At 36.1% G+C, this 24,904-nt stretch overlaps 2 protein-coding genes and 1 long non-coding RNA gene across 3 annotated transcripts; all 3 read left to right on the forward strand.

The window, feature by feature from the left end:
• The first annotated feature begins 11,181 nt into the window (after positions 1-11,181).
• Positions 11,182-12,001, forward strand: LOC122310147 (scarecrow-like protein 14). Its single transcript, XM_043124027.1, has 2 exons — positions 11,182-11,292; positions 11,441-12,001. Exons 1-2 carry the CDS (start codon positions 11,182-11,184, stop codon positions 11,999-12,001), a joined length of 672 nt encoding a protein of 223 aa, XP_042979961.1.
• A 1,574-nt stretch (positions 12,002-13,575) lies between these two features.
• LOC122310970 lies at positions 13,576-15,093 on the forward strand. Its single transcript, XM_043125273.1, has 2 exons — positions 13,576-14,635; positions 14,738-15,093. Exons 1-2 carry the CDS (start codon positions 13,750-13,752, stop codon positions 14,788-14,790), a joined length of 939 nt encoding a protein of 312 aa, XP_042981207.1. The 5' UTR covers positions 13,576-13,749; the 3' UTR covers positions 14,791-15,093.
• A 5,991-nt stretch (positions 15,094-21,084) lies between these two features.
• On the forward strand, positions 21,085-23,055 carry LOC122309291. The gene is made up of 2 exons (XR_006242393.1): positions 21,085-21,654; positions 22,740-23,055. It is a non-coding gene; the product is annotated as an uncharacterized LOC122309291 (long non-coding RNA).
• The last annotated feature ends 1,849 nt before the right edge of the window (positions 23,056-24,904 follow it).

Consider the following 24,904-nt stretch of genomic DNA (forward strand, 5'->3'; position numbering starts at 1 on the left):
TCCACCAAGGCCCACGAATTTGGTCACCTTGGCAAAACTTCTTGAAAAAGTTTCCTTTCCCACATGGCATACCATCCACTGCCCTTGGCTGGACCCAATAGTGCCTTGATGAGATGGAGAAACCCACCTCATCAACCTTCATACCTCACAGCTTCTGTAGGCAGTCCCTTCCCCTCACTATTCTCCACTTTATGTCACATAGCCGCCTCTAATCAAAGGTCATTCATGCCCATATCTTCCCCCTCCAGATGTATAGAGTTGTGCAAGATACAATCATTTCCCTTTAATCACTTCTTCACCCCGTTCTTAGAGAGAAACCCAAAAGAGCTCTCTCGGATAGATTTATGGATCTTTTTGCGTGTAAATTTTATACCCTTTGTAAGTATTTTCACACGATGACTCCTTCATAAAAATAGTTCCTCTTTTAGTATAGTTTCTGTAGATATATTATTTGTCTTATTCTATAGTCATTTGTTTGGTAAAAAGTATTTTTAACCATGAAAATGTCATTCTGAGCATAAAACTAGATAGTATGTTATGCTTTGGAGTTTTTGACCAAGCTAGTGGACATATCTTGGTTCGAAAATTTTTTGAGTGTTGTTAGCATATGTTTATGAGTTTCCATTGAGGTTTTATTGCATGAATAAAGTTTTTGATGATAGATTTCCTTAAATTTAGAAACTTGAAAACTGGAAGTGGAAAAACAGTTTTTGTTTGAAGAAAGTTTGAATATTTTGAGGTCTGATCTTACTCTAAAAGCTTTAATATTTTTATATGATGATCCTAAGTCTCTTATTTTCATATTTGGATGTTATTTTGAAGATATTTAGTATTATTTTCAAAGATATAATTTTTCTATGCAAGAGGATTTTGGTTAGGCCTAAGATTTGATATTTTTGGATTAGATCCATGTTTTATTGATTTTTAGCCACGTGATTTTAAGTTTGATGGTTGGATATTCTTTTGGACACATTTTTAAACCATCTGATGCTTTATTTCGAAGATCTTACATTCTTAAGCCTTGATCAAGAGATTTATCAAAACTAGTTGATGAAAAAGTTTCTGTTTTTGGGCTAAATGTAAAACCAAAAACTCAAAGTATTATTTTGTGATTTTAGTGACTTTAGTTTGATGATTTAAAGCATGGTTGATCTTACGATGATGTTATGAATATGTTAGAAGTAAGATTTTTTTTTTTTTTTGAATTCTTGGAGATGTTTTGATTTAGGGTCAAAACTTGTGATTAAGTGTTTGAATCATTTTACAAAAAGTTTGGTGTTGATTATTAGATTTTTTCTAAATTGATGTTTTAAGTATGGTTTTAAACTTAGAATAGGAATATCTTTGTTATAAAATTTTTTGTTTAAGCATGAATTTTGAAATTGGAAGGAATTGCAACAAAAATCTAGAGAAATGGCTTATGGATGTTTCGACCATAGTGTGTTTTTCATAGTTGTAATTTATTTTAAATTTTTATGAGTTGATATTTGAGTTTAGGACAAAATTTACACGAGGAATGTAAATTTTGAAAATTCTAGAATTAGGATGTGAAATTCTTAAGTTAGGGGTAAAATAGTTATTTTTTCACATGTAGAGGGTAAAATTGTAATTTTACTCTAAGTTATCTTTTTTACACATTTCTAATTGTTAGTAATTAAATTTCTAACTTTTAGAATATTTTCTTATAGTTTATCGTGTTTCGCACTTTATTTTCATAGAACGCGACAAAAGAAGTAAGTTAGCTCCTAATTTACTATCAGTTTACTGTGTATGTATGATGGATAAGGGAACTACAATTTATGTATATATGTTATCATATATGCCATGCCATGCCACGTCATTACATGTTTATCTGTTATGCATGATTTATTCTGTCATGAATATGTATCTGTTACACAATCTATTCTGTCACATATTTTTATATGTTATAAGTATGTCATGCTAATTATGTCATGTCATATGTTACATATATGTCATATCATGTAATATTCACCATTACAAGTATGTCATGTTAAGAAAAGAAGTCAGATCAAGTTTATGTTAACTTAAGTTTCAGATCATGTTCATGTTAAGTTATTCATGTCAATCACGATCCTAAGTGTTAGGATGTGGTAATATCCTAGTGGAACTCCTTTGTTTACGTTAGAGTGTCTAAATAAGTATGAAATTCTCTAGGTTGATGAAGTATAGTCAACAGGTTGTGAATGGGGTCTAACTAGCTGGTTACTGGAGCGCACCAGGCACTAACGTCGTTGGAGCCATATTTTATTTTACGTGTGTTCACAACAAGTGTGGCACAAATAATTCATGGGGCCACAACAACTGTGGAGCATGAAATATGGGGCCACAACAACTGTGGAATATACACTACGTGAGATACAGCAATTGTGACACGTAAAATACGTGGAGCCACAACAACTGTAGAGTACGTATTAACGCATTCACAGCTGGTGTAGATACCTGTGTTGTGATACGGTAATCGGCAAGGACACACGGCTCAAAGGGATCCATGTAGCACCCATATGGTCACGTTATTAATTAAGTCTATTGAACAAGATTCTAAGTTCATGTCAAGAAGTTAAGAATAAACAATCATGGTAACCCCATGAGATAAGAATAAGCAATCATGGAGACCCCATGAGATAAGAATAAGTTTCAGATCAAGTTCATGTTATGTTATGTTCACGTACATGTTATGTTCATGTTCACATTAAGTTTCAAGTTCATATTCAAATCATGTTATGTTCACGTTTATGTTATGTTAAAGCTCACGTTCATGTTATGTTATGTTCATGTTCACGTTATGTTGCAAGTTCACGTTCATGTCATGTTATATTCACGTACATGTTATGTTCAATTTCACGTTCATGTTATGTTATGTTCATATTTACATTATGCCTCAAGTTCACGTTTATGTCATGTTATGTTCAGGTTTATGTTAAATTCAAGTTTATATTTATGTTATGTATCTTTACGTTCATGCTATGATTCAAGTCCATCTTATGTTTCAAGTTTACATTCATGTTATGTTGCTAGTCCATGTTATATTTTAAGTTCAAGTTCATGTCATGTCAAGTCAAGTTCAGTTCACATTTCAGTTCAGGTTATGTCAATTATGTCATGCTATATGTCAAGTTATACTATGCTTACTTACGACTTTAATTATGCATTCATGTTTTTACTGTCATGCATGCATCTTTAACCTGTGTGGGATTTTGCTGTTAACTTACTGAGATTTGTAATCAAATCTTACCATGGTAGTCCCAACTACCATTCTCCTGAATGGTAGGCGATGTGTCAGGATCAGAGCAGGGAGCGAACATTGGTAGACTGAAGGAAGTTGACTAGACTCCACAGACACGACGTAGAGCTTACAGCTTCTCTAGTTAGTTTTTGGATAGTATTTTAGTCTCGTTAGTCGAGTTACATGAGTTACTCAACAAACTTCCTCAATAGTGTATTTTGGTAATGTAAATATAGAGTCTGTCCTCCCATATTTTTTATTACAGTCTTCTGAGACTCGTACTGAAATTGTGGATGTTTATTTTGTTAAATATGCTTAGATTATGATTTAATTATTTGGGATATTATAAGTTTGGTGCATAGTATTGCTAAAAAAAAATTATCCACTGCGAATATTGCATAATACTAGATGCATATTAGGAATATTACATCTTATATGTCATGAACGAGGGTAGATAACCTTGCGTTGTATATCTCGACGCTTCAAATGTCCGTTTGATCCCAAGCGGAATATGGAGATGTCACAAAACTTCATTTTGATGTAGTAGGTGGAGGTTACCGCCCTCAGGCTATTCAGGATCGGGCGGCCCAATATCACATTGTACAAGGAGGGGGCCATTACCACCAGGAAATTGACCATTGACCATCATGGCTAAAGTCCTGGGGCCTTTCCTACCAGGATGGACAGCATGATGGCCCTTATTGGCTAGACTATGCCTCCCATGATACCTCTAAGTAGCATTGGAGCCGGGCGCAGTTAGTCTGAGCTAATCCCCATTTTAAAAAAGACTTCCTAGAGTAGGATGTCTGCTGAGTTGCCATTATCAACAAAGACTTTTCGCGTTGTGAAGTTGGCAATCTATACGGTGACTACCAAAGCATTGTCATCGGGTGGAGGATTCCCGCCTTGTCTTTCTCACTGAAGGTTATCCTAGTTCCCTTGGCGTGCTTCCTGGTACCAGTCATGACCCTTCCCGTTGTGAACATTTCCTCATACTGAGCTCTTTGAGCATGGGCTCTCTGAGTTGATGAGGTGGAAGGTCCCCTAGCGTATCCTCTTGCGATAGTATGAATGCCGCCCACTAGGCTCCTACGTCGTAGGCTCCTTCGGGCCTCCCGCCTGTCTCCTTGGGCTCTCACTCCACCGGGGCCTCAGGTAGCTGCCCTTGCCCCATTCCTATCGCCCTTCTGCTTGCCGTCGTTGATCTAGCAAACCCTCTAATGCCTTCCTCCTTCACTTCAAAGTATAGTAGTTCTCAGTACTGTGTTGGTCCATCAAATGGTAGGCGCAATACTTAAGGCTATCTTGACCCCGCCATGGTTCCTTTCTAGGGCTCGAGGAACGTTCACCCTCTACAGTCATGCTCATGTGAGCATGAGGCAGGCCACAAGCCCGAGCTGATGCTTCACTCCTTTTTTTGACCTCCTGCACACCTTTCTTATTCCCTTCACTGTTTGGCTAGCCCTTTTGTCTAGAGGCCTTCTTGTCTGCTTGCTCCAACTTGGTTCTTCAGGGAGTTGTCAGGGCTCAGAGGGTGTACTGAAAATTAATGAAATCGTTGGCCCAGTCCATGAATTCTCTCAACGTCGTGGGGGTCCTCTGGGCTATTTCAATCATGAACAAGTTTAGGGGCCAGATCCCTCCCAACAAGGCTGCCAGGGTGATCTTTTCATCCTGGTCATTCGTAGTCATGTGCTCCCGATTGAATCGAGTGAAGTATGACTTTAGGCTTTCGTCATCCCATTGTTTCACCGCCAGAAGGTAGGTGGCATGGCACCTCATCTTCCAGTTTGCCATAAACTGCATCAAAAATAGACAAGTTAGCTCGCTAAAACCATCAATGAATCTTGGTGGTAGGGACCCAAACCAGGCCCGTGTTGGCCCCCTCTAGTGTCAAAGGGAAAGCTTGGCATGCAACCTCTCCTAAGAACCTATGTAGGGTCATATAGCTTAAATGTCTCCAAGTGTTCCAACGGATCCTTGGACTAATCATACACTTCCATCTTAGGGACTTTGAATTTAGGCGGGAGAGGCATGACCATAACTCCCGCGCTATACGGTAGGTCCATGCTGGTAAGTAGCTGGTCTACAGAGGATGACACACCCATTCTTCTGGCCATTTTAGGACGTGATTCAGCATGCTCGTTTTGGCTGGGTTCCATTCCCCCTGCCAGTTCTTCGTTGGTTCTTTATCGTGTCTCTCTGTGAGTCTCATTTCCATTACTTCATTATGTTCTTCCTCTCTTCACATGGTTTGGTACCACGTCATTGCTGGCATATGAAAGACACGCTTTTATAGGAAAGATCTCACAAACGACACCATTGTTGATGTCTTGTTTTGCTGCTCGAGCAACTCCATGAAGGCCCAACTAGCACCAGTAGCTATGGAGAAATAAGAGTTTCGAGGATAGCCTAAGAAAAAAATAGAAATTCTTACGGAAAGGGAAACTTTATAAAAAATTAAAAAAAAAAAGGAAAAAAGAAGAAGAAGAAGAAGAGAGAGAACCAAGGCATTTATTAATTGGAAAAGTAAATTTATATATATGCAATCATTTTCACAATTTTTTATATAATTCTTTTTTAAATGAGCGGTATTTTTTATAAAATAATTTATAAAAAAAATATCGTTCCATAAAAATAATTTTAATTTTAAATATGGGCATATAAAATATTCTAAAAATAATTGTATATATATCATTAGTCTTATAACCATATGAACCAAACTCTTAGGCCAATTAAAATTCTTTAACTCAGTGGCATATGTTTACTAGGGAGAAGGGATGTGATTGTGGAGAAAGTAAATAGAAAGCTTGCTAATTGGAAACGGTTATTTTTATCGAAAAGGGGATGACTCACTTTAATTAAGAGCACTTTAACTAACCTTCCAACATATTTTCTATTTCTATTTCCATTGCCTACAGGGGTGACGACTAGGATTCGACTCCACATAGAAACTCTAGCCACCATTTTCAACTCCACATGATTCAAATCCACATGTTATTTCATCCTCACTATGATTCGAGGTGATTCGAAGCCTCCATCTCGCTCCGTCCCATCCTCACTAATCACTCCACAATGGAAGCAAAAGGTAAAAATTATAGGTGCCTTTGAGAAAAAAAGAAAAAAGAAAAAATTCCTTCATCTCTGCTGGGTAGCCATGGCCATGACCTTGTCTGTGTGTATTGAGCTTACCTGGACTCACCGATAGCTTCTAGGTAGTTCTCTTTGTATTGGTACTTCTATTAGGACTCACCGACTTCATATTTGCTACTTTTATTGACATAGTTTTAGTCATACAAATTGCCAAGAGAACGTAATAGGTTTTATTCTTCACTTTTCCTTCAATTTCCTAGGTACCAGACACATTATGAAAAACACAAGTCCATTAAATGCATATAAACAAAGTAACTTTAAGATCTACACAGAAAAACATGTACGGAAAGTAAAGAAGCTTTGGTGGGTAGATGCTCTGCTGTCGTGACTTAAAGAAGCCCTGCAACCACGCACGACGGATGGTACTCGTGGAGGAGGGTGCCGAGTTCGCCAAAGGATGGAACTCTTGATGGTGTGACGATATTCGGTGATGGGAGGGCCTCAAAATGTATCCCGCTCGATTTGAGAATTCCAACCTCTTCTGATCTTTTTTAAATATAAATATGAAACGTCGCATGCCATATCAGGCGGTCAATTGGAGCGGGCATCTTCTAGTGGCACAGTAGTACCACTCTATAAAGAATTTTTCATCCTTGCCGGCTTTTAAATAGTATTACATGCATTAATAATAAGCACATTTATACCAAATTAGTCTTGAAAAAGCTATGAAGAAAATTAAGGTGGCTAATTAAAACTGACACCAAACAGAAGTCATTGCCCCCCCCCCCCCCCCCCCAATCATGATCATATGTAAATCATGAATCGACATGTACGATTCACATGATCAATCATCTAACATGTAGAACCACTAGAAAATCAAAAGATTCTGATCTTGCTTCTGTGAAGGCAACATGAATGGGTTTTTTTTTTTTTTAGTCCTCTGAAAGTATTATACTTGGATTTTTCTACTGTAGTGGGCAAACCCAAGTATTTGTTATAGCTATCACAAATAACTCCTTCAGCTTGTTGGGAGATGCTCTCTTTCACTGCTGTATTAGTATTTGAGCTGAATGGGTTAATCAGACCAACATGGCGTGCATAATATTAATGGAGGCAGATCTTAGGCCCATATTCCACACATTGAGAGGCTAGGTAGTAAGAGCATTTTTGGACACTAGCTACTGGAATTTGAAGGTTCTCAAAACTTCATCATAATTTCATTATCAAACACCATTAAAATGTAAATTCACTTTTCAATTTTAAGTTTTCAAATTTTTTATTTAATTATTACTTAAACAAGAAATCATATAATTTTTACAAATTTTAAAACAAAACACAAAAATCAATACAACTTTTACAAACTTTTAAATAAAAAATAATATTAAAATTATATTCGAACAGTTTTTTAAATTTATAATAATTTTATTCAATTTTAATTACTCTATCCTTTTCAAAAACCTAATAAACCTAATGAAACATATTCACTCAAACTATATTTACTCCAAGCATCCAAACAGGTCCTAAATCTCTAGGGGCTAAGGGAGGTTATAACTTATAAGCTCGAAATCAATCAGAATTTTCTTACTTCAATAATATATATATATATAATAAGACTTGACAGAAAATTTGTAATATGAATGTACCAAACTTAGTTGTTAAAGTATTAATTAACTGGAAAGCAGCTAGTGAGGTTCTTCCAACCAAGAGGAATGTGTATAAAAGGAAAGTCGCTAAAAACTATCTCTGCCCTACTTGTGCAATGTTTGAGAATATATACAGCCTGCCATGTATTATGGAGTTGTAGTGCAGCTTCTGATGTATGGATAAACTCAGAGCATGTTTCATAAATGGAAATGCATGTACAAAGGATGGCTTTTTCAGCATATGGGAGGAGATGGTGACAACATTATAGAAAAATGAACGGGAGCGAGGAAGCTGCATGTGTTTTCATAAGAACTTGATTCAGAAGAAACAAATATATATTTGAATACTGAAACAGTAAAAAGCAATGTCTCTTCACGCAGGCTATCACGCGTCCTCTTCTAGTATTTTTTTTCTTCTCATTTTGAAAACACTCTTCTGCAATTTTTTTTTTTTTCTTTCTCATTTTTCTTTTCTTCTCGTTTTGAAAACACGAACGCCCAAACCCATTTGAGAAAACCAGCCCCTCAGCAACACTTTATTAGGAATTTCGAAATTAATAAATTTGAAAAAAAAATCTACAACACTTTAATACATATAATTATCTCTTACAATAATTATAATTATCCTAATTTATAATTAGAATAAAAAATTTCGAATTTCTTATATATAGAAAAATAAATAAGTCATAATTTGTATAATATTCTAATTTATAATTACAAAAAAATTTTGAATTTCCTATATCTTAGAAAAATAAATAAGTCATAATTAGACTAATATATATTAAAAGAGAATTATTTTTTAAGGATACGGTACAAAAATTTCGGCCATTTTGAAATATAAATAGAATATTTATACATTATTTTGTATTTACTCATCAATATTACTTTGTTATTAATATATTCATTATTATATAATCAATAATTATTAAATCATTTCCAATCATTGGTGGCACTCACCACTTTATCAAATTCCAAAAATTCGAAACTATCTCATCTCATCTCACTGTCTAAATATATACTTTTTCTCAAACTATCTTATCTTATTTCATCTCAAAAAATTTCATTATTATTTAAAATATCTCATCTCATTTTATTTGAACTACGTATCCAAACGGGAAGTTTGAAAGTCCCAGAGCAATTTTTAATAGTGAAAAGAATGACTTATAGAGAGTATCAACTGGCACAAGTTATGCTAAGGGAGCAAGCAACTACAATCGATTCAGTAAATAAAGCTATTAGATGGCAAAAACCAGGTAACATTTTTTTTTTTTTTTTAAACAAATTGGGATGTATCTTTAGATGAAGAAATTAATGCCCAATGGAGGGCTATGAAGTTATGTAGGAAAATTGGTTTAAATCAGGTCATATTTGAAGGGGATGCTTTATTTGTGATCAGGGATATACAAAGGTCTAAACAAAACTGGTCATGGTATGACTAGTCTATTGAAGACATCAAAACAATTTTCAGAAGTACGTAGGATAAATTGGAAAATACAATATACATCAAGAGAAGAGAATAATGATGCTCACCAAATGGCTAATTAAGTTCGTGATCTTGTCATGTGAAAGAAGAGTCTGTTTGATTATAAGAGGATCTGGATTCCGGAATTAATTAAGAAATGTATTCATCATGGAAAGCATTGTAATGACCGATCTTTTGTACGATGAATGAAGAATGCTTTGACACTACAAAAAATCTTGTATTTTGCGGAGACATAATTTCACCAAAAAAAGCATATCTTTCGCCGCCAAAGAAATAAACCGACTGAGAGTCGTTCGCAGCAAATTGGCCGAGAATAAAACGTCTAGGTTGATGAACTGCGGTGAGCTTTGGAATTCGTCGGATTGAAGAGTTTTTGCTGCGAAGGAATTCCGTCGGAAATAATAGGTTTTCAACTAAGGCAAATACATTTTGCCGCGGGGTTGGATCTCCGGAAATAGTTATTTGCGGCGAGTATTTTGCGCCGCAAATAACATCAAACTTTTAAAAAAAATATGCGGCGAATTGCCGCAAGTAATAATTATCCCAAAAAAAAATTATGGAAGCATAAAACTGCATTAGTAAAAAAGCATGCTAAATAAAAATTGTATATTTCAAGGGAAATCAATAACTGTCCAAGCACAATAAAAATTATCCATAAGAATGAAAATAAATGTCCTCTAAAAGATAAACATCATGTAAAAGTCGAATATGCAAAGATGACATATGGATTTCACCTGTGTCATGTTCAAAACATCCTCAGAATATGTTTGCAATAACTTCACCAAATGCATACTTTTCTATGTTTTGCTTCCGGTTGAAAGTTAGATATTTCATCCATTAGGTGATGGCTCAAAAGTATATACTTTGCTTTCAGTGCAAACAAACAAATGCAACTTAAATCGATAAAAGAAACAACATCAAAACTATAATGTGCACATATGGGTTTCACATATAGCCACGGCAACTTAAAATTAATATGTAAAGAGAATTAGATGTTGCAACTTTGTCCATACAAGTCTTCAAAGCAATCACTCCAGGGCCTTCATTGGAAAGAAAGAAAGAAAGAAAGAAATGAGCAATTGGTACCAGGAGAACATACAGTCCATTTAAAACAGTTGATTTGTAAGATAAGAGTTGTATAAGAAACCCTTCAGCTTCCAACAAAGCCTGAAGTGTACCATCTTCACCAATACCTCCATGCACTGCAAATAATAAAAGATAAGCTTCAAAAAGAGTGAGTGCAAAGAAGATGATGTCCATTCCACATATGAGCTGTGTTCAAAATAGTATATTTTATTAAAGGTGATTTTTTCATTTAAAAAAAATAACACCAAATCCATGCATAAAAAATTAGTAGTAAGCTATCATGTTTTTGAGACTCAAAGAAAAAGAAACAAATGTAATATTCCTCCACTAGAAAATAAATGGATGGTAATCAAAACCTGCAATAAAAACCGTTACTTGAACTTCCTTGGCTTGGTTGATCCATTCCCTCAAAGAAAATCTCACAGGAGGTGGTTCATTAGCAATATCAAGTTCTGTAAACCAATCATGTTTTGTTAAACCTTCTATGAGATCATTTATCACTGTGTTCCGCAACTGAGATGTCAATGCAGCCTGAGCTGGTTCAATTGCCTCTATGCATGCAGCAATTGCTTCCTCTGTTGTGTGTCTTAGCAAAAGAGAATAACCATAGTCAAAGAAACAAAGTGACATGCATGGTGGGTACTGGAAGCAGACAAAGTGACAAACAAATCATTACTGAAGAAGCAGATAAACCATACAAAGTGACATGCTATCTTGGGTACAAGTTATTTCGGTGTATATCTGTACCATTTCATGTGAATTTCAAAGCAAAAGACAAGATTTCAGCATGGTGGAAATAGGAGTAGTGGAGAGAATAATAGCAAAACAACCCGCTCGAAGAAGCAAGGCAACAAGGGGGAAGTGGTAGATTTATGGACCCTGCTAACATAGTGTGCACATACTGTGGCGAGCGGTGACCAAAGAACTGCAAACGAACTGCTCAAGCAAATCAAGCAACACTCTTCTCCCTTTGGAGACGGAACACAGAGACTATCTCATTACTTCGCAAACGCCCTCGAGGTGCGGTTGGCGGGTACTAGGACACCTGATTACACACCCCTAGTGAGCAATGGGACATCGGCAGCTGATATCTTGAAAGCTTACCGGGTATATGTCACAGCATGCCCTTTCAAAAGGATGTCAAATGTCTTTGCTAATCGAACAATTAGGAAACTGGTGCTATCCCAGAAAGCAACAAGAGTGCATATCATTGATTTCGGCATTCTCTATGGTTTCCAATGGCCCTGTCTCATCCAACGTCTCTCTGAAAGACCTGGTGGCCCTCCCAAGCTTCGTATAACTGGGATTGAGCTTCCCCAACCGGGTTTTTGGCCTGCGGAAAGGGTTGAAGAGACAGGGCGTCGCTTGGAAAACTATTGCAAGAGATTCAATGTCCCTTTTGAATACAGTAACTCAACGCCAAACACACATGAATATCCCAAAAATGACTAAAAAAACAATTTACCCAAACACACAGGAACTCCAAATCTACGAAATGAAAACAAACAGAGATGAATGCAATAAAACTATACTCAAATAGCATACTTGCAATACATTTACCTAAAACGGGAGGGAAAAAAATTGAAGAACACAGAGCCATTCATTGAGTAGCAGCTCCTCGTCCACGCTCCGGTCGAGATTCCCCACATAAGAAGATGGAACTGAGAGACAGAGATTAAGGGCTACGACCAGAGAGAGATAATTAGGGCGAAATAGAGAGTGGGAGAAACGAACGGGGAGAGAGAGAGAGAGAGAGAGAGAGAGAGAGAGAGAGAGAGGCGCACATACACATGAAGATAGCGAAATCGAGGTAGACGGAGGATTGAGAGACTCACCTCCTCGGTGAGGTGGCGACGGCACGACAGTAGGCACAGCTTGGGAAGGGCGGTACCAAACTCACCGATAATAGAGATGGAATATTGAGTAGGGGGGAAAGAAAAAAGAGGAGGAGGGGGAAGAAAAAGAAACAGGAGGGGGCGTGAAAACTCGTCGCATGAGGTCTTTTTAGCGGTGACTTTTTTTGCTCGCCAGAACAAAAACACGGTTACAATTGAAAACGGCTCTGCCGTCCAATTGTTGCTCCCCGCATAATTTTTTGGCCGTTAAAATGACATTTTCTTGTAGTGTGAATTAAAATTTTTTTTTAACACAGATCACATTATATGGATGACAGCCAGCATTTGAGAGTTGAATAGACTTTGAGCACAAACTTTATCCTCCACAAAATACGTACGTATCTTCCTTTTATTAATGAATAAAAGTATATCTGGGGGCGTAGTGACTAGTGAATGATTGAGATTTAGGAGGTAGATAATCATTATTTCTATTATATTATATATTTTCTGTTTCTGCTTTTCTTCTGCCTTCTTTAACTTTGAGATGCAATGGACCTTCCAAGAAAAAGAATTCTACGGTTACCCTTGTTTTGAGCGGTAGTACTGGTCATGAAGGAATTATAGATTATAAATAAAAATCATTATCCAATTAAAAGTAAAAAGAAATAAAATAGATATATTGTTCATAAAAGTAAAATAACAATAATTAACCAATTTAAAAGTAAAAGTAAGAGTAAGAGTAGGCCATAAGTGTGAGATTGTGTTATTTTCTTCGGGTGTCATATTCCTCTCTTAATTTGTTCACGTCTAGAAAAATATTTTTTTAATAGAAAATAAGAGACATATAATTATTTTTTATAATCTTTTAAATAATAATATTTTAAATGACAAGCATTTACATAAAATAATTTATAAAAATAACATCAATTTATATAAATATCCTCGCTTTAAAATATGAATATTGTATAAATGGTTGAACGTGTAATATTATTTTTTTAATTTTTATATTTTAAAACTTGAAGATTTTAAATAATAAAAAAAGATAAATGCATTTTATTTTATTATCATATTTATTATTATTTACTAAAATAGTATTTGTCGAGAAGTCATTCGATCGGTAAAGGGGAAGCCGGAAAAGATGTGTTTGGTGACAAAAGCTAGGCAGCTGCATATAACACCGAAAGTAACAAAGTGATTGATCCCCCAATCCCCATATATTGAACTCGATCGACCATGTGCACTACTTCCAGTCTTCCACCATCTCCTGCCCCTTCAATCACAAACTGCATGCTTCCGGTCTTTTACAACATCTACTGCCTCTTCACTTCCTGCTAGCTTCTCTCTGATCTTTCCATAGCTGTAAGAATGACGCAGAGCCATTCTCATTCCATAAGTCTGATTACCTCCTTTTTCATTTCTCTCTTCATCTTCTTATTGACCAATATCCCCTCCTTAATCTCAGCACAGACCTGCCAAAGAACCTGTGGCAAACAAATCCTCAAATTCCCATTTGGGAGTGATCCCGGTTGCGGCGATCCACGCTTCCAGCAATATGTTACTTGCAACCAACAAAACCTCGTCCTAACAACTCATACTGGTTCCTACCCTGTCACCGCCATAGACTACGCCAAACAAGTCATCTACATCACAGATCCTTCCATGTCCACCTGTTCCTGCTCTCAACCAAGCAAAGGTTTCGGCCTAGACTGGGATGCTCCCTTCACTTTTCACGACGACACCATCTTTGCTTTATTAGACTGCTCAATCTCTTCCTCCCCGATATATACGTTGGATGGCCTCTATGCTGACGGAAACAACTCCAAAGTCCCTCTCTGCGATAACGAGGGTACACCCATTTGCAGTGTTTTGTACTCTTGCAGGCCTATCATTACCATTAATCTCCCAATCTCTGCTTGCTGCATTTACACTCCGGTGGATCTTGGGCCGGCATTTGAAATGGATTTGAAGAAGTTGCAGTGCACTTCATATTCTGGGTTTTATAGCTTTAATGGCCAGGAAACTAAACCCGAAAATTGGAAGTACGGGATTGCCCTCAAATATAAGTTCAATGTGAATAATGAGTATCCAGGCTTGTGTTCTCGATGCGAGAGCAGCTATGGAGTTTGCGGCTTCACGGGATCGTACAACTCCTTTATCTGTAACTGTCCTAATGGAGTCAACACGCCAACGGATTGTTTCTTCAAGGCGTCGTACAATAATGGTTTGAAGCTTCTTCCATGGAAGAACTACTGTACGTATTATTCCATAGTTTTTTTTTTTACTGGATCTCTACTTTTTGACCAGTCTTCGATTTTTTATGCCTAAATCTCGAGTTAAATTGGCCTTGTTGCAGGGGCTTTGTTGAAATATTTTTTGGCATGGCCAGTGGTCTGGTTCTTGTTTTAGCTTATGCATGGGAGACCATTAATCCAGGAACTTCAATGCTGATCAGATCTCTCTCAAAGATGGTACTTAAAGGAAGATCAAAAAGGGTTATTTTCTACTTCTTCACTTAAAAAAAGAGCCAATTAAATCCGGCATCTCCCGGTAGCAGAGAAGTGTGCACATTACAGCAAACAGTAATTCCACCTGAGTTTTACATGTTCTGCGGTATTTATGTATAAATTTTCATTTTATCTCGACGAAGCATGTAACGTACATATATATTTTCCTGCAATAATAACATTAAGGGCCGTTTGGAACTTGTAAGATACATAGATTAATTTAATTTAGTCTAATTTTAAATGAGTTGAATATTTAAACATCCAACTTCTAATTCACTAAATATTACTTAACTTAAAATCTCTTTACAGATAAAACCCACAACTTTTTTCAATTCAATACATTTTTTCACGCGAGATCGACTCACGACATTTTTCAACTTTTCAAAATATATCTAAATTCATCTTAATATTTAAACATATATAAACTCATCGATCTTAAGTAGACTTTACAAAACTCACTTCACCATCTCAACTCAATATTTTTTATAAAAAACTCAACTTATCTTAATTCAGCTCAACATCCAAATGGGACCTAATTGTTTACAAAAATAATTAACAAAGCAATATTGTTAGTCATGATAGATTTTGGCATCAACCACACTTATTAACCAAGGAATGTACAAGCTCCAAATAGATAAGTTGTACATAAGCGTTTTATAAAAAGTAGACTTCACTTTAAAAAATTATAAAAAAAAAATTCTTTTTTTTTAATAGAATCTACTTTTTTATAAATGATTTATCTATTTAAAGTTTGTACTTAACATTCTCAAAAATAAATTTGTGCTCCAGCTTTTAAAGTAGATGGAACCTTTTTTAAATCCAAAGGGATCGATAAAGAAACAAGATTTTATGGAATAAGGTTCCTTCTTCTACGCACTATGTATCCTTAAAGAGAGAATCGCGCGCTTTCATGAAAATGGTTCTCTCTAGGCCACTAGTGCTGCATTTCTAAGCTACAGATCAAAGGGATATATAGGGAGAGCTAGCTAAGTTTGTACCTACCGTCATATTCTCATGAAACCATTAGCATCCAACTTTAGCTGGAGGCATAAAGCTATATATATATACATGTACTTTCCCTAATTGCATCTTTTAACACCTACCTACCTTCGATAATTGGAAGCAGCACCTGACCGAAGCAAGATGAGAAAGCTATTTTGCTGAACTCATCACAGTACATGAAAAACAATGAGAGACGCCGGTTGAATTGGCAAGAAAGGAAGAAAAAAAATGAGAAAACCATCAACTAAATCTGAGAATGTCAACTTTTGAGGAGTTATTTTGGGCCTTGTAGTATGCCACGCCTTACAGATATATCCGAATTAAGTTTCTTGAAATTCTTATATATATATATATATATATATATATCCGGATGCATAAAGATCGATTTACCTCAGAAATTAATTGTATCTATTACCAAATAGATAGATTTGTAGAATGAGGTGGTTTTATAATACAGAATATGAGCTGCATGCGGTCATGCAGAGAGATAAAAGGAGTAGGTCTCATGGATAATGGATTGGACAAGAGGCATAAAACTGTACTTTTTTTTTTTTTTTAATCTAAGCAAGCTTGCATATATGTTAATAAGGAAAATTACAAGAAAACTAAGGGGGGTCTTTCCCACTAACAATATACAGAAAACTATTAGGAATACTATCTAAAGGAATGCTACCATACTTAGTATTTGTAGTGGCCCATTGCGCCACTGATTGCGCGAATCGATTTTGAGATCTATCGATTTTTTTGAAACTCAAATCTTTGCAAAATCTCAATGAGCTTGCAATTTCTTTAAAGAATATTGGAGCGATTTGCCAAACTGTATCTTCTCCGTTGATGGAAGAAATGACTAACTGAGAGTCCCCCACTAGAATGATAGGTGGATAATTAAAGTGTTCTGCCATTTTGAAGGCCATCTTTGCTACGAGAGCTACTACAATCACCAGAGTTGTAGTTGGATTTTCCTCATTCCATATTTCAATAATCGCCCCTTTTGAGTTCCTACTTACTGTTGAGACTACAGAAGAGGAATTTTTGACAGCTGCGTCAAAGAGATACAGATTTGGTTTTTGAGTTGTTTCTGCCGTAATATCTCAACTGAGGCATTTTGCTTTTCTTGCCAAGCATAAGGATTTTCTTGATATGAGAAGTTCAACTGTTGCGATGCTTTTTGAAGAGAGAAACTCGTATTGTTATGAACTAAGTCATTCGAAGCCTCTAAATGAAATCCATGATCAATATTGCAAAAAATCTGAAAGGTTGTTCATCTTGTGAATTGAAACCTAACTTTTGTTTTGGATTTAAGATGAAAGGGAACCAATCATTCATAGAGTTTATAGTCAAGGAGGAGAGATTTAGTGGCCACTTACTCTGACTCCACAGTATTCTTGAAATGGGGCATTCAATAAAAAGATGTAGAACAGTTTCTTCATTTCCATCACAAAGATGACAGTTTGTGGATGGGATGCAAGAGATGAATCTTTTTAATCTTTCTTTGGTTGGAAAAATATCCCAAAGGATTTTCCATAAAAGGAGTTTGTGATGATCATGGATTCTGAAATTCCATATCTTTTTTCAATAGATATTTGGGATGGCTATTATGATAGTATTTGTCATGTTGGATATAAGATGGTGGGCTGATTTAAAAGAGAATCTCCCATTTTGAGTTTTTATCCAAATGAAACTGTCTGGTCTTTGTATTGTAGTGGGTAGAATGATGTTTTAAATTTCTAAGACACTACTTTGTTAGAAAAGATATTGTAATTTTTGAAGATCCTAGGAGCTATTTGTTGAATTTATCAGATCTGAAACCTTGAGGATAGGCGAAAGGTCAGTTAGGGGTTCTATAGGGAGTGGTTTGAAATTTTCCAGAGTTGGAACCCAGGGATCAAGCCAAACTCTCAACGATGAACCATTTGGGATTTTGAACCACATGCCTTTTTTCAGCAGGGATCTTGTTTTCAGAATTCCTTTCCAGAGACTTGAGTATGTGATCTTAGAAGCAACACTTGCGAAGGCGTTTGATTTCAGATATTTCTTTGAGAGGAGCTTGTGCCATATGTCCACATTTGATTGACTTATTTCTCATCCTGTCTTTGCTAATAAAGCAACATTCATGTTTTCTATTTGTCGTAATCCCAAGCCTCCATCTTTTTTTGATTGGCAGATTGACTTCCATGATTTTAGGCAGAAATTGTGTTTTTTATCTTTTGTGGTTTCCCACCAGAAACTTTTGAAGCTTGTTCAGAGACTTACAGATAGACTTTGGGAGCATGTGCATTGACATTTGATAAGTGGGGATGGTGTTTTCTACTATTTTGATAAGCATGGATCTACCCGCTTAAGATAGCAGTTTAGATTTCCATCCCTCTAGTCTTTTGTTTATTTTCCCCATCATCTCTTTGTAGTTCTATTTTTTTGAACAACTGAAAGTGGTTTGAATCCCCAGATATCTCATTTTTTATGACGATTCTTTGTACGGAAAAATCTCCAAGATTTTCCTTCTTGCTACAAAACTAGTATTTTGCATGATGTAGATTGAGGATTTGTTATGGTTGATGCGTTGGTCTAACCAATCTTGATATTATCTTTCTTTTGCTTTCACAAAGATAATTAAATCATCTGTAAAGAGAATGTGAGAAATAGGTGGGCCATCTCTACTAATTTTTATACCTTCCAACTGCCTGGTACTTTCCGATCGTGCCAAGGGCCTTGAGAGAGAACCTCCGTACAAAGGATGAAGAGGAAATACGATATGAGATCACCTTGGCGAAGGCCTCTATGAGCTTTGAAAAACCCTTTCGGGGATCCATTAATGAGAATAGAGAAAGAGGACGTAGTAATGCATTCCTTGATAAGGTTTATCTAAATTAAGTTAACACCTAATACTTTCATAACGGCAAAAAGAAAATTCCATTCAATAAAATCGAAGGCTTTTTCCATATCTAACTTTAGGGCCACCTGACCCTTGTTCCCCTTGTGCTTATTTAAATGGTGGAATATTTCATGGGCAATTATTGAATTTTCTTTGATATTTTTGCCTGGCATAAAGGTTGTTTGAAAATGAGAGATGATGTTTGGGAAAGTTCTCTTTAAATGGTTTGCCAGAATCTTTGTGGTGATTATGTAGATAACATTTGTCAGGCTAATCGGGCAGTAATGATGAGGGAACTTGGGTTGGAAATTTTTGGAATGAGAACGAGGTGGGTATGATTCATTTGTTTAAGAAGTTTTCCACTTCTAAAGAAATTTTGCATAGCTGCAATCACCTCTCTCTTAACAATATGCTAGTAATGCTTATAAAAGAGAGCGGTCATTCCGTCTGGACATGGGGCTTTGTGGTTTAAGATTTGCTTAAAAGCACCATAAATTTCAGTTTCCAAAGACAAAGCAATTAGGGAATCATTTTCATCCCTTGAAATATGATTTTCAAAAAGATTCTCAAGATTTTCTGGGAAAATTGGTTCCGTGGATTTGTATATGGATTTAAAATATTTTATGAAATTTGATTCAATCACGTCTTGATCCATTGTCCAAATACCTGGACTTTGCTTGACGGAGTCAATCCCATTCCTTCTTTGGTGTATAGTGCTTGACAGATGATAAAATTTTGTGTTCAAGTCTATTATAATGAGCCAATTTATTCTCGACCTTTGCCTCCAAAGGATTTCTTTATGCTTTTGCTATTCTTGAAGATTGTAGAGAAGGATATTCTCTCTGTGTAAATTACAAGGATTCGGCGTGGTGCATTGTAGCTAACTGAGCTCCATCTCTATTTGCTGGATATTTGACTGAATTCTCCCAAAGTGATTTTTATTTCAAAGCTTGAGTGCTTTTTTTGTTTCCTTGATCTTGCTACATAGGATAAAAGTTGGATTGCCGTTGAAAGGTTAGCTCCATGCATCTTGGATTATAACATTGCTTAGAAGTTCACGGGTCCAAAATTCCTCAAATTTAAAAGGAGAAGCATTTTTCCTTATCTTCATTGTATTGAGCAGAAGAGGCTTATGATCTGAGGTTGAAGATATTAGCTGAATAGAGGCATAATGGAAGAGTGTACTCCAAAGGGCATTAGCTATTCCATGATCTAACCGCTCTCGGATCATCGCATGCCCTTATCGATTATTTGTCTAAGTAAAAGTTGGTCCCGAGAAGCCTATATCGATTAAGCCATGAGAGTCCATTAAGCTTTTTAATCCACCTATAGAAGAAGATGTGATTGGCCTACCCCCCCACTTAATTTGTTTGACTAAGTATATCATTGAAGTCTCCGATGCCCAAATGTGACCAAAAATTTGCCTTATGTTTCCATTGAGCTGGGGCATAAACAAAAGTAGACAACTAAGAATGATTAGGAGGATCGTAATAAACCAAAACATAAATAACATTTGCATTAACATGCACCGGTTCAATATCTACTCCCGATCGTCATAATAACAAAATGCCTCCATTTTTTTCCGAGGCGGGGGCATTCACAAAAGGGTAGAAACCTAGTCTATTTACAATAGTAGATGTGTTTTTACTAGGCACCATAGTTTCTAACAAAAATATAATATTCGGACTATATTTAGATATATATGCCCTTATATTTTTTTATTGCTTTTGGGCGAGCTAGACCTTTGCAATTCCATATCAATGCTTTCATAGAAGACTTGGAGGCATGGTTGAGCCTGCCTCGTTAGCTTTTTTTGTTTCCCCAGTTGAAGATGCCTTTTGTGTAGACCTACTATAAGGTTTTGTTCTTGCCGTTCCCTTGGATTTTCTTTCTTTTCCAGTGATTTTTTTATTGATTGATAATAGCATTGAGTGCTGCCTCTGTTTTTTCATTGCCTCTTTCAGATTTCTTGCCAACTGCCTCTGATATTTTTTTAATTTTATGTTTCGGGAGATGAATGTCTTCGGTCTCTAGAGGCATCCTTTTGACGAAGCTTCAGTCTATGAAATTTGAACCAAGGCAACTGAACTCTTTGCTGGCCTTTGCTATTCTGAGGATGGTATATATCCTTCTGAATAATTTGCCCCATACCTGATGGCGAGCCCAATTGTCTTTTTTTAAAGAAAATCCTGGTGGGGGATTCAAGCGTTGGCTATCCAGAGTAAGTTGAACTGGCTGATATGTGATTGTGGGTGTGAAATTTATGGCCTTCGGTTTTTGTTGCGTGGGATTAAGAGCATTAAAAGGTGGGCCAGACTTCCATTTGTTTTCCCGTTGTTGGTGGACTAGAGGCTGACTAACTTCAAAGTTTGGGCACGTTAACTTGTCGGGCATTGGTTCTATAAACTGCATTGTTTCAGTTCGCATTCCCCTTGGGCTTTGGAGAGGACTTTAGAGAGGGGGCCCATACGGTTTGATCAGCATTGACTTAATACCCGAAGCAGCTTCTTGCAGCTGCGTCCAACGAGAAGGCTAGGTTTCTGAGTTTAAAAACCGAGTAGGATAGGATATTCTGCAGAGCCGTATCTTTCTTTTTGCTGTATAGATCCCGATTTTGCCTCTAATGTGAGATAAGACCTCCTTGAGTGACTGATTGAAGGGGTTTTGGTGGAGGGAATTTATTACTCATATTGAATGTTTCATCTCCGGTTGTCGGTGGAGCTTTAAACTCTGGAAGGTTACTGTATTCGATAGTAGTTGAGGTCATCTCAACCTTTGGATCAACCGATTCTTTCCTTCCTGAAGCTCTGCCTATCACGACTGAGTTGGTGATCGGAGAAGACGGCATGAAACCCAGCTGTTCTAGCTTGTTGCCTTAGTCAATCCAATATGGTATGTGTTTTTCAACCTTTCCTTGTTCAGCTTTTTCATCAACACAAATATTAAACCTATTTTCGGGTGAATTAAAACTAGATATGAGTTCTTGAGGAAACCTAACTTTAATCGGCTATTTCTTGTTGTTCTTTGCTTCCGAGAAAATGGAGTCATCCTCTTGGGTTGAATGCCAATGAATTCCCCGTCCATCCCTTGAGAGAAGGCTTCCTATACTAGAAAAACTTCTTCCTGAGGGATAGCAATCCCTTTCCCCTTATCCAATAAAGGAGGAGCATTGGTTCCTCTAAACGTAGAGGTTAGAGCAGGGGCCAAAATGTCTAGAAACATGTTTCCTTCAGTCTCTGTTTTATGAAGAGAACTGTCAAAACCGTCATCCTCTATGAATTTGACCAAAGCTAGCTTAAAGATATTAGAATGATTGCTCTGTGTTTGAACCGGTTTGAACATTGGTGAGTCTGCACGCAAACAAGGTCCGAAGGGTAGGTGATCTGGGATAATACTTAGAAAGGTGCAGAAAATATGAGAATGTCTAATTCTACCGCAAGCGTAACAGAAGTCTGAAAGGCGTTCATATTTAAACGAAACCCATGATACACTAGATTCTGTAGGTTCCCATATTCCTTGTTTCAAAGGCTTGTTGATGTCTAGCTCCACCTTGATCCGGATAAATTTCTTGCTAGCCAACCCAAACAAAGGGTCCACATCCACACCAAGGTAGTTACCAAGAGCCCTCCCTATTTTTGAGGCCAAATTTTCCGTCATATGTTTTCTAATCAGACCATGTATTTGGACGTAGAAAGTGGATGTGCAGAGACTGATATCTTGCCATGATGAACCTACTGGGCAACTCTTGGGAATAAGAAGATTCCCTTTAAAATTCCATGGAATTTGGTTCATAATTCTTTGTATATCACTTGCCTTTTGAAATGTAAAAAGAAATAGGTTAACGGCTAAATCTTCTATGTGAAACTTACTGACAAAGTCCCAAGCTACCCTAAAGTAGGCATGAAGTGCAGTCTTGTTGAGAGGTCGTGTAGCAACGATTCTTCCAATGAGTGATAAGTCTTAATTTTCATTTGCAGGTTCTTGTTCTGGAGAAAAGCATAAGTCCTCCCAAGAAAGTGCTTCAATTTGGTTGATCAGGTTTTCCATATCCATTGGGGAAATCGTTAGAAGGATGAAGGGTTGGGAAGAGTGGGAGGTTGGAGTGATGTGGGAAAGAAAGAAGTTTGTGGGAGGGTTGAACTCATCTGAACATCAGAGAGCTGGCTATCGCGGGAGCTTCGATTTTTTTCAAGTATATGCTGGCTAATAGTGTAGTCGGCATAAAACTGTACTTAAAAGATGATATAAGCATAAATCTCTACTTTAAGATAATGAGAAATAAGTCTTTCACCACACAACTCTATTTAATCATTATGTAATTTGTTATTTTTATTATTTTATTTAAATACACATATTTAAATATTAATATAGAATAATAAAATGATAAATCACATATTAATTGATTAGATAGAAACATGTAGTGAAAGACTTTTATATAGAATTTCTCTTAAATAATATATGAACGTATCACTTTTCACATACTTAACTGTTTAAAACAAAGGATATTTTCACGTGATATTAATTAATGTAGGAGTTTTGAGTTTTAATCGAACTCTACACTATATATAAAATAATTAAGTCTTTATTTTTCAATTGAATTTTTAACTCAAATCATAATTCATTAGAGTCGTGCTAGCCTGATGGATCCTGATAATCCAAATGTTTTTTTCATAAACCCTTAAATATTATTTTTAAAAAATTCATAATATTATTAAAAAAATATTTTTTTAATCATTAAATAAAAAAGGTTTGCCCGAAGAATTCATCGAACCCAACTCTACTCTAGCCTTTTCCAAGTCATTAGTAGGGGTATGCAAATTTCTGACCACTTAGATTCCAACCGTTTTTTGCTCTGATTTCAATTCAGACGAAATCAGAGTGTTCGGAAGTCCGATTCTCACTTCCGACTTTTTTTTTTTTTTTTTTAAATCCAGATGCGAAATTACTCCGTTTTGCATATGGAATGGTTTCAATTTAGTGACTAGAAAGACGACATTCCATTTAAATAGGAATGATGTCATTTTAATTTATTTTGATCACTCCTCATCTTCACCTCATTTTTTTCTTCGTTCCCTTTCATCGGTTTTCTTCATTCTTCCGCACGGCTCAGTCAGACGTACACATCTCAGCTCGCAGCCTCTCACGATTCTCCTCTCACGCTGCACAACGCCACGGCTCACAGTCACTCCGCCCGTCTGCCATAGATTGCTTCATGCCGCAGTGCCTTCTTCTTGCCCTTTTTGCAAACTGGTAAGTTTAATTTTTAGGGTTTGAAATTTAGGAATTTGCTCCGAAATTTAGATATTATTTGGTATTTCAAATTGGAAATTAGATTGTGTAGATTATATAAGTGTGAAAGGCTAATGTATTGAGGAAATGATTGTGATGTTTCTTTCGTTAAATTCTTGATTTTGGACTATAAACGTAAGGTGTTTGTGGAAATGTCACAAACAAAAAATAAACGGATTTGTCTCTATATACTAAAACCTACTCCAAGAAATATATGGTGCAAATGAAATTTTCTAGTTTAATTCAATGCATGCAAACATTTTGTATTATTTACACATTAGTCTTTTCAATCGAAGGCTTTTCTTGTGATTAATAATAAAGGTAATTTTATGCTAAATATTTTTGCCAACAAATCACAATATTACATAATATGCTATTTTAGCTATGACCCAAAAACTGAGGGTGGAGTGCATATAAACTATCACAATTCACAGGCTTAAGTGACAACTCTATTGGATGAAGATAATCAAATGGTGTAGTGGAAATATTTTTTTTATTGAGTTTTCTAATCTCTTCTTGATCATTACTACTTGAACATCGGAGGGGTTCGATAAGCTTTGACAAATCCTTTTGACCGTTTCAATGCATGACGCATCTTAATTGATGATGAGAACTAGATCAGTGATACACTCATTGGGCTAGATGGTATTGGTATTGATGATGAGAGCTATAGGCTTGAAGAGAGTAACCTTATTTTACTTTTTATTATTGATTATTTAATTATTTTTATGATTTCATATTGATATTTAATTTATCTTTTTTATCATTTCACAGATTTCATTGTGAACCCTAGTATAATTGCTGATAACTGATGGAGTATGGATAAGGATAAGTGATATCAGAACTAACTTAA

Source organism: Carya illinoinensis, chromosome 5 (genome assembly GCF_018687715.1).
Source record: "Carya illinoinensis cultivar Pawnee chromosome 5, C.illinoinensisPawnee_v1, whole genome shotgun sequence".
In the NCBI taxonomy this organism is placed as follows: domain Eukaryota; kingdom Viridiplantae; phylum Streptophyta; class Magnoliopsida; order Fagales; family Juglandaceae; genus Carya; species Carya illinoinensis.

Excerpts from the sequence above, each read along its gene's own strand:
- LOC122310147 (XM_043124027.1), top strand. The coding sequence starts at position 11,182 with ATGGTGGGTACTGGAAGCAGACAAAGTGACAAACAAATCATTACTGAA. Across the intron at positions 11,293-11,440 it reads AGTTATTTCGGTGTATATCT|TGTGCACATACTGTGGCGAG; the intron begins GTACCATTTCAT and ends CTGCTAACATAG.
- LOC122310970 (XM_043125273.1), top strand. The coding sequence starts at position 13,750 with ATGACGCAGAGCCATTCTCATTCCATAAGTCTGATTACCTCCTTTTTC. Across the intron at positions 14,636-14,737 it reads TCTTCCATGGAAGAACTACT|GGGCTTTGTTGAAATATTTT; the intron begins GTACGTATTATT and ends GCCTTGTTGCAG.